The following is a 10324-nucleotide window of genomic DNA, read 5'->3' on the forward strand; positions in this document are numbered from 1 at the left end:
CCGATGTATATTTACGTTCCGCTGTCAAATATTTCCCAACAGAGTCTACACGCGAATGAAATTAAAACTTTAGAGAAAATTTTGACATTCGAGTAACAGTGTAATATAGAAACTTTACAACTTATCAATGTAAATAAACGTGTTTTTGTGATTACAGATGACACTGCGTTGCATTGACCATAATAAGGCACGAAAAAGGAAATCTTTTTGACACGACGCTCGTCGTGAAATGCGTGCGCAACTGATTCGTGGATTGATAATTTAAATTCTTAACGGCACAATTTTAAATAGAGAGAGAAAGAGAGAGAGAGAGAAATTTATACACTAGTGAAATATAATAGAACGGAGATTTTTCAGAGAGAGAGAGAGGCGGGCGAGATATGTAAGGCAGCACACATAGTGGGGAGTGCTGTGATGTAAAAGAAGCAGCACATCAACCAATGAGAAGAGTTCAGGCGGGCCATAGGCCATCTCTGATATCATCATTTTAGGAGGTCATCTACTGTGGCTCAGGTCGGACGAAAATAATAATAAAAATATATAAAAGAAAAATTGGATAGTTCTAGCTGCACCTTCGTAATAAATATGAAAAAAAAAGCTAGATTTTTTTTTTACTTCTGAAATAATATATAAAAAAACGCAACAAAGAAAAACTTGCGAGGTCCAATTGTAGGCCAGCCATCAGCCAACGAGCGGCTCTGCAGGCCCGACACACCCCCCTGCCTGTCACCGCCCCAAATCCATGGCTTGTGTCTCGCACCTATGGGGCTACATTTTAGAAGGGGGGAGGGGAGAAAGGAGATCGAGAGAGAGCAAAACGACACACTATATAGACAGAGTGTCTAATAAAACCAGTAAAATGCACGTTGCCAACACGCGAGGGCTACTTCACCTATAAAAAGGCCCGACATGAATCGTAACATGTGCACAAGATAATAGTAACTGTACGTGTTCGTACGCACGCATTACACGTGACAAGAGACTGGATTTCTTAGTCGGTTTGTTGTTGTTGACAAAGAACATGGCCATGCGCTTGCGGATGCTTTTCACTGCAGGCTGCACGGACGGCGGCGGCGGCGTCGACAATAAAAATTTCCATAACCCAGTGAGAACTTTCCTAGTCTTCGTTTTAGTCCTGGTGCTGATGAGATTGTGGCTTCTGGCCCGGAGGAAGAGCGACGGCGGCAAGAGGAGGAAGAAGCTACCGCCCGGTCCGATGGGACTACCCGTCTTGGGTTTCTTGCCTTTCCTGGGTAAGGACTTCCATCTGACTCTGACGAACCTCGGCAAGAAGTTCGGTGCCGTCTATCAGATATACCTCGGACAGAAACGGGTCATCGTGGTCAGCGATCCAGAGTTGGTTCGGGAAGCGTTTCGGCAGCCGGTGTTTTCAGGCAGGCCCGATACTGAACTCACAAAAATCCTTCAGGGATACGGTAATTAATATATTTGTCTTTTTTCAATTAATTTAAAAACATTTAAATTGAAAATTTAACTTTGGATTTCTGGAATCGCGCCTTTTTTTGCATAAATGAAGACCCGAGAATATTGGTAAGTCAATAATTCTTAAAATAATTTCGGAACTCATTCTTCTGTAGGGATTATCAATTCTGACGGCGCCCTTTGGAAAGAACAGAGAACTTTTTTACACAACGTCCTAAGAGAATTCGGAGCCAAGAACTTCGGCAAATCGAATGCTTTGCTCGAAACTAAGATACAGGTAAAAAGCCATTATTTTTATATTCATACATTAATTTCTCTGTAGTGAAAATTTCCCGATTATCTTTAGAATAACTGTCGAACTATTGATGGTCCGTGGAGGAATTCGAACATAATATTTGGTACTTTTATATTTATTATGATCGTTCATTATAATCTGATATATTCGTGCCACTGAAACGAAGAGGAAAAATTCTGCAAAAGCATTTCATTTTTCATAACCTTAATCCTTACAGATGTTTGCTCTCTTTTTTTAAATTAACTCTCATAAAATTAAGCATCTTCAGAATTCGCAATCGTGAGTTTATTGTCCACGGAATTCGTGCTTTTAGATCTCCATTGGAGACAGTCGGGAAGGGGGGGGTCCATGCCCAGTTTCGTAGTCCACTGATTCAAATTAGTTAGTTTAGCGGGTGGTCAGAGACATGACCCCACATCCTGCAGCAGTGCCCCTCGGCAAGTGTCTTTGGCGGACCCCTTCAGAGTGAATTTATAGTGTAAAAAATGAAAACTAATTAGAATCATCACGGTCCCGCCCTCAGACTGGAGCCCTTTCAGCCTTATCCTTAAGGGTGGGGGGTCATGGTCAAAAAAGTTCAAAATTCTGAGATTAGTGGATCTGTGGGGCGAACAATTGTGAATTTAGTCGGTGGTCCATGAAGTTTGATATTCAGAAAGGTTGGTGACCATTGCTCTAATAATTTAGAAGGTTATTTTTCTTGGTACTAGTTATAGTCTTAAAAAAAGGTTTGCTAACAAATACGACTTTAACCTAAATAAACATTAATATATCGTTGATTTCTTGTCAAAATGTCTGATTATAATTGAAGAAAAGTTCATTATTCATAATAATTATTGCTGTAAAATCTTGAGAAATATATGTGTAAACATATGCAAAGCTCTTACCATACAGTTCCCATTAGAATCTGGAGATCAACTCGATTCAGCTCATGATGTATAAAGCTATTCATTATTGATCGATAGCACCGGCATTCTATTTATAATTGACCTTCGACATTTTGGTCGAAATGCCATTTTAAAAGCAAGAAAAACACGTCAAACTTCGAATGGCTTCTTGATGTTTTGGGCGTTTGAGGTTTTCTCAACTAACAGAGAACATGAAATTGTCCTCAAACAGAGATAAGTTTAATCGGGACAATTTCGAAGCACAAACACCCTCCTTGAGTGAAGAGAGGTCATTCAACCCGGCACAGAACGTGCTACACTACGTACATACAGAGAGAGGGGCGGAGGTTTAAGGATGGTCGCATCACACAGCTGCCCAGGCTAGTATTAGTTCAAAAAAAAAGACTAGTACATACTTCAAAAAACACCTATAACAATAATAATATATACCTGAGCATATTACGAAAGCAGTAAAGTACCTACCTACCAACTAAACCCTCCGACTGGTGCACATAAATCTCTCAAACAAAACGCAAAGTAGGCTAGTAAAGTTGTTATAAGTATGGAGGGGGAAGAAAGAAGAGAAAAAAAAACTAGGAAAAACACTGCCATTTTAAAAATAATAATAAAAGAACTTAAAAAAAAAAATAAATAAATAAATCTCGTATCCGCGTTCCCTAAAAAACTGGAAAGACGCGTCAGTTCAAAAATGGGCGGGAAAAGAGATGGACGGCGTAAACAAGTAGTAAAAGTCGTTGTTGTTGTTGTTATTTTCGGGGTGAAAGTGTTGTTTGCGTGAATTATTGATCGATATATATTTTTCTGTTTATCTTAAGGGCGGGGATGAAAAAGCGTTCGGCTATGATAATAACACTAATAAGTCCTGTTACAGTTTTTAGGGTTAGGGAAGAGAAAAATGAAATAAATAGAAGGTTGAACAAGTTTTTTTTTATACATTTTTATTTCTATAACAAGAAAGGGTCGATTGGGAGGAAGAGGAATGAAAGGAGGAAGATTCCCGGGGTTAAAATGTAAGTCAAGGACGTCGTGTCAATGACCGAAGACTGCAACAAAGTTTCCGCTGCTCTACGCTATATATTTCCTCCCCTCTTTTATTATTATTTTTTTTAAACTCATCTTCGTTTTTATGCGTGTGTAGGACCTTTATTATGATTCCTTTTTAAACGGCGGTTAAACTTCTCTTTTTTCTTTTCTTGTGATGGATAATTGCGGGTCATGGCAACAGCTTAAACAGGAAAGCGTATTTATTTTGAATCGCTGCTGAATTCTTCAAAAACATTGTTGAAAATTTAGTTTCTGATTTCATTGGAAAAAATTGAATTGAAGAAAATTATTTGAATGTATTAGAATCGATAATGAAAGAATAATAGGTACAGGAAAATATTGTTATTCATCAGTATTTTATTAGCATCAAGTGATCAAAAACGAAACTTTTTACGTTTTGTGTTAATTTTTTGTGCGTGTGATTATTTCCATTCATAGTATTACATGGCATCTTAATTATCTATCGGCAATTCTTTTTTGATATGTATCGTTAGAGCCGGGGTTTCAGAGATGGGTCATAAAATTCCATTTAAATATCTGTTACACAGGGTGTCCCGTAAGTCATGATGCGGACTTCAGAGCATGAGAGTGTAAAAAGCGTTTTCCGTTAGTTTTTGCTGTTCTTTCTCAACTTTTCGGAGATTTTTTGAATTCAAATATCTCAGCAAATATTGCACTTGGAGACATGGTATGTTTTTGTTGGCCTTTCAACAAACAGGGCAACAACTTTTTAACTGGACGTTAGAAGACTTTCTTATTTTAAAGCACATTGTATTTTCACCCTTGACACAGGTACAGAGTGATTTCTAAACACATTTTGAGCATTATTTTAAATCAGAACCCATACCTTCACGACGAACGGTTGATGAAATAAACGTCGCATTACAGGACACCCTGTATACGCACTCCTTGTGCAAACTGGTTTTCTCATTTTCGGAAACCAAACGGCCCCTGTAGCAGGGCGGTCTTAAGAGCATCATGGGCCCCCAATTATTGATTTTTCTGAGGCCCTACGTGGAACATTCTCGAAAACTTCAATTTGTTCTCATTTTTGAGGCCCCGGGTGGGGCCCATGCGTTAAGATGGCACTGCCCTGAAGTTGATCATTCGTTCATTCTGGGCACAAGAGTAAAATTGTATCCGGCCCATGACTTCCAATATTTCCAGCATCCCCCCCCCCCCACAACTTCATAATACCTACAGAAATACAACAGATACGGAAAACTAGCTGAGTGAACAGATATCGGTGTTTCAGGGAAGGAAAATCCATCTCTGCACTCAAGGGGACACGAACCCCTCAGCCAGTTTTCCGTATCTGTTGTATTAACAGGGGAGAGTGACGTCTTTCTGCACTTACAGAAATATTGGGTTTGAACCCTCCCGATATTTCCAATAATTCAACGCATATGACTCTGGGTCGCGGCTAAAAAAAAAAGGTTAAGAACCCACACCTTTACAGTTACCAGATTTCCAACTAGCAAAGTGAGGTCAGGTGCTGGCCATATTTCATTAAGATAAAAACGAGACATCCAGTTATCACATCTGTTATTGCTAATTGGTGTCCATAAGTTAAATGCCGTCATCGAAATCGTACTAGCAAAATACCGCTGAATTAGAAAAAAATACCGGAACGTAAATCCAGTTTATACATCGGAAACTTTTCATGCAGTGCAAGGCCATAGCAGTAGGGTAGGGGAACCGGTCCCCTTCTCTGGAATATTGGAAAATGCTGAGGGGGGCAAAAACAACCTCAGCGCCCCCCCCCCCCTCTAAGTTTCCCGCGTCTATGGAGGGGGAGCAGCAAACACTAAACAAACTTGGTGAAAACTCAGCTTTTCTATCAGATCTATTCCCAGCCAATATTCTAGGCATAAATTCAACAAGTTGTCAACACACTTGAGGAACAATATTTATATAGGGAGTTCAATTCATAATAAAATTCTTAAGAATTTATAATATAAATTCCTGATTTATGCATAGAGAATAACATGCTCAAGTCTATCGTCCCATCATTCCCCTCCCCTCCCGAAAATTAATTTCTGGCAACGGCTCTGACGCAGTGCATGACAGATAAGAGAATATTTCTTTTGGCATCGATGGATATGTGATGTTTTATATAAAACACGAACATTTTGCTAATTTTATAAAAGTATATGATATGACCTGCCCTAAAGGAATGTGAATGTCGGAGAAGCCTATCTATGGCTTTCACAGCAATGGAACAATGTATAAGAAATTGCAAAGCAAAAAAAAGTGGTATGGACCACGTTTCGTTTAGATAACGAAGGTCCGCGGGGACGTCGAAAGTGTTTCGGATCTATGGGTGCTCGTCTTGAGCTTCATCAGGCTCGTCATTTTGGGAAGGGATTTAACAGTACACTAGGAATGGTATGTTCTTTGCCTTCCCCCCCCCCCCGGAAAAAGTTGAAATGGCAGGCCTGAGCTTTATATAGAAAAGTGCTACAAATTACCGTGTAGAGCCACGACCTCCTATATAACCTCTAGTATCTAGGTGGTCGTGGTAGAGCACCCACAGCTCCGACGCCACTGAAGCTCTGGAACAAAACAATACGAAAGATCCATTATCCCATGCCACTCACAAGAGCTTAGCACTGAGGTAGTGCTGAGGTGAACGTCGGATGACAGCTTCATAAAAATTTGAACATGGGAGTGATTAATGTTAATCTTAATTAATCTGCCCCTAGGGCTCCTAGCAGTCGAAAATGTAAATGAATTCAATCATCCGATCACTTTTTTTAATACATGTATTGATTTCTTTGGTTACGACAATTGAATGACGTCGTGAAATTGTGATCTTTCCAGAAACAAGTGAAAGAGTTTCTGACAGGATTGTCGAACAACGACGGCGCCCCCTGCCGAGTGCGACCATCGCTCGCTCGCGCCGTCAGCAACGTGGTGGGTTCGCTTCTGATGAGCGTCACGTACGCGGAGAGCGACAACGGCTTCGACAGGCTCCTGTACCTTTTCGAGGAAGGCTTCCGGTTGCTAACGATGGCGGCGCCCGTCAATTTCATATCATCGTTGAGGCACGTGCCCTTCTTCAACAACGCTTACCTCAAGATCAAGCGGAACAGGGAAGAGACGGCTTCTTACTTCCGGGAGATCGCCGACAATCATCGCAAGACACTGATGGACAGCGATAAGGCCAGAGACTTTGTAGACGCTTTCCTCATACAACAGAAAAAGTCTCAGCTCAGCAAAAAGGAGTCTTATTTCTCTGGTGAGCTCTACTTTCATTGAAAACTGCTCAAATCTTTTGGACATTTCACCTTGGGACTCCTTTTCTTATTTTTAAATTTTTTGATATTCCAGAGGACCAACTCTTGCAAGTAATGGGCGATATATTCAGCGCAGGCCTGGAGACAGTCACATCAACTCTAGAATGGGGCGTGCTGTTCATGCTGAGGCATCCGAAGATCCAGCGCCAGATCCAAGAGGAACTGGACGAGGTTGTCGGTAGGGAAAGACTACCGTGTCTTGCAGATCTTCCTTCCCTGCCGTATATGGAAGCCACAGTTTTGGAGATACTGAGGAGAGCCAACATAATTGCCTTAGGCAACGCTCATGCCACACTCGAGTAAGTCCGCCAAACCTCTTGAAAATTGTTTTGACTGATAAGTTATTTCTGGTCTGCCCATTCGTTCAATGAGTGAAGTCACCTGAATGATAAAAACATCGCATATTCGGAAACATTCTTTAACTCGAATGCTCTTTCACATGATTATACCATCTACACTAATGAATTAAAGGGGAGGGGGATAGCAAACACTAGGTGCAAACAGCTTCTCAATTAACTCTGTTCCTAGCTAATATTCAAGGCATGAACTCAATAAGCTGTTTATTGTTTTAAAGAGGAATGATAGCCCATGCTAACAATGGTAGATTTTGTTTCGTTCAAATTAGGTGGCGGTTTCGAATCTTCAAATGAATTTACACTTCTAGAAAGGCAGAATGGGATTACGATAGGTAATTGAGCAGGAATGATTTCCACATAATCAATGGAAACTCGGAACCATGTTCCTAAAACCAATCCGAGCTCAGTGGCAAGCAGGTGGTCAATACTGCAGTCATATAAACAAATCGGCTTGATACTTGAACAGCAAACATAAAGTAAGCTCTAGCGTTGAGGGATGTTTCCTATAATGGTAAGGTACGGCATGTAGTTGAAAATAATATTCCCACCACTGTAAACTTGAAGTGTTGTAAAGAGGCAAGAGAGATATGGATAAGCTGTTTTACGTCATATTCTGATCCTGCACTCAATAGCGTGGAGAAAACATCGAATTTTCGGACCAAGCAGCCTTTTCACTCTCAACGAATTTCTATGCTTCTCAGCCTCGGGAAACGCGATTTTTCAAGTGGCAGCAAAAGCGCCCCCGATGGTCTGCTTCTGAAACCAATTCTAAAGGCCGCTACGCACCAATATGACGTGACGTAATCCCAAGTCACGTCAGAGTAGTGTATAGCGATCTTTAGTGCCCGTCCGTAGTGCATTTTGTAATACACCTATACGATTTATGTCGTCTCCCATAAGTCCTTTTGTTTCTTGCTTGGAGTGTCATGGCTCAACTGTTATTCTCCAGAACATTTGCACGAAAAAGACCTAGTATCAGCTGTTTCAGAAATGTTGGAATGTAACTCGCTTTAATCATTAGTCTCATCCATGTCCAGGCAAACACTTCTGTGATACCTAACCAGTATTCGTGATGTCAGTTTTTAATTGTAACGAAACTCCCGTAATTATATCGTGTAGGGACAGTTATTAACTCGTTGAAGTGTTGCTCATTACTTGTGTTCTTAAATATTCGAAACGAAATTTCGAGAATATCCTTTTCTTTAAAAGCTCTGACGCATTCAAATCTTTTTTTTCAGAGATACCGAGTTAGGTGGTTATCATATACCAAAAGACAGCCATATCTTGCCAAACATATGGGCCATTCACATGGACAGTAGCCTTTGGGAAAGCCCAGAAGAGTTCAAACCCGAGAGGTTTCTAGTCGATGGCAAAGTGAAGAAACCGCGCCACTTCATGCCCTTTTCTGTCGGTGAGTAAAGCCCCAGTTTCACCGTAAATTATTAACATATGGGAAAATAAAAATTCTCAATAAGAACTGCTCTTTTCATGCCATTTTTTCTTTTTTAAATTCAAATTTTTAGGTCGACGGATGTGCGTGGGAGACACTCTAGCACGCATGGAAGTGTACCTTTTTCTATCGTCACTTCTGCATCAATTTGATCTCAAAATACCTGAGGGCGAACCACTGCCATGCGTCGAGGGTGTCCAAGCAGCATCCTTGACGACCAAACCTTTCCAAGTCTGTGCCATAGCCAGGACCAGCGGTTCTAATTACGAAGAAATGCTGTCGATACCTGGACTCTGATAAGTGGTGAAAACGACGAATTGAATGTTTACAATGTCAATCGCCCGTGATACATCAAGACATACGAATGCGTTGCAAACGATCAAAAGTACAAGCGATCAAAGTGAGCAGTAACAATCTTATGCCGAGTATTCGGTCTGTTCAAGCACATCAAGTCCCTAATCGTATAAATACAATCAGTACAAAAATTATTTTTATATGGTTAGAATGTATACAGAGAATTTTTATACAATATCTCCAAGAGTTATAGATTAGAGAAAATGTGTAGTAAGAGAAGAATGTTCTTAAACAGTTATTTTCATAAAAGGTGAAAACTTAACAGTACAAAGGAACAAAAAAATGTTTAAAAACTGCATGCAAAAGAAGTTATAACTGACAGTACAGCTAGAGCTTCAAAAATTGGAAGCATGTCAAGAATGAAATTTACCAAAACTTTGCAATATTATGCACTGGCTTCCAGCATAACTGCATCTGGTATAACTCAAGTGTATAATTATGGGTAAATGAATCCCCATATAACACGATATAAGCTATAATACAAAATAGTCAAATAAATGTGTGTGTACACTGCAGTCAAAAGTGTTTATATATTGTTTCAATGTATATATATTACCCCCCAGTGTATGTATTTTGCCTGTGTTCCTATTAGGAAAAAAAATCAAAGCTTATTTTCTTTGTCACGCACAATTTTTTTTTGCTATAAAACATGTATTTATTGAATGTGAATCATAAAAAAAGTTATTTTTTGAATTTCCTGAGTGTTTTTTCACATTTTTTGCACAGTAAAGCAGCATTTTTCAAACCTACGGTCTGCAGAACAGGTGGGTGGGTTCACCATACTTCAAAATTTAATTCAAATTTTAAATGAAGAATTATTCAGTTATATTCAACTGATATTAATGATTTTTACATAGGTTTGAATAAATTCTAGGCTCACATTCTGAAATAATTTGACAGACCTCTAATTTACAGAAACTTCAGTGGCCCTTGGTCCAGAGATGTCGAGAAATGCTAATCGAAAAGCGGCTACATGTGGCCTGCAAGTGTGACAAGCATGCAAAATTTCCCTTTCATCATAAACACGGTACACGTATACTGGCAAAAGAACCAGTTCGCACAGGACTCAGAATATGCCGAGTTTGAGTGATGCACTCCCTCTGTCCTTGCGTACTAAAGAAAAATACCATCAAGCAATTCTGTCTGAAGCACGAAGACTGATACTGGCTTGCATA

The 10324-nt window shown here is 39.8% G+C and overlaps 1 protein-coding gene across 1 annotated transcript; it reads left to right on the top strand.

The window, feature by feature from the left end:
* Positions 1–772: 772 nt before the first annotated feature.
* On the top strand, positions 773–9840 carry LOC149089950 (cytochrome P450 18a1-like). The gene is made up of 6 exons (XM_089231266.1): positions 773–1436; positions 1599–1720; positions 6514–6931; positions 7024–7288; positions 8584–8756; positions 8869–9840. Exons 1-6 carry the CDS (start codon positions 1022–1024, stop codon positions 9090–9092), a joined length of 1617 nt encoding a protein of 538 aa, XP_089087392.1. The 5' UTR covers positions 773–1021; the 3' UTR covers positions 9093–9840.
* Positions 9841–10324: the final 484 nt, after the last annotated feature.

The sequence above is a fragment of the Pholcus phalangioides genome, unplaced genomic scaffold (assembly GCF_987345545.1).
Source record: "Pholcus phalangioides strain wild (caught in Gottingen) unplaced genomic scaffold, Ppha-v1.0 ptg000001l_1, whole genome shotgun sequence".
NCBI lineage: Eukaryota > Metazoa > Arthropoda > Arachnida > Araneae > Pholcidae > Pholcus > Pholcus phalangioides.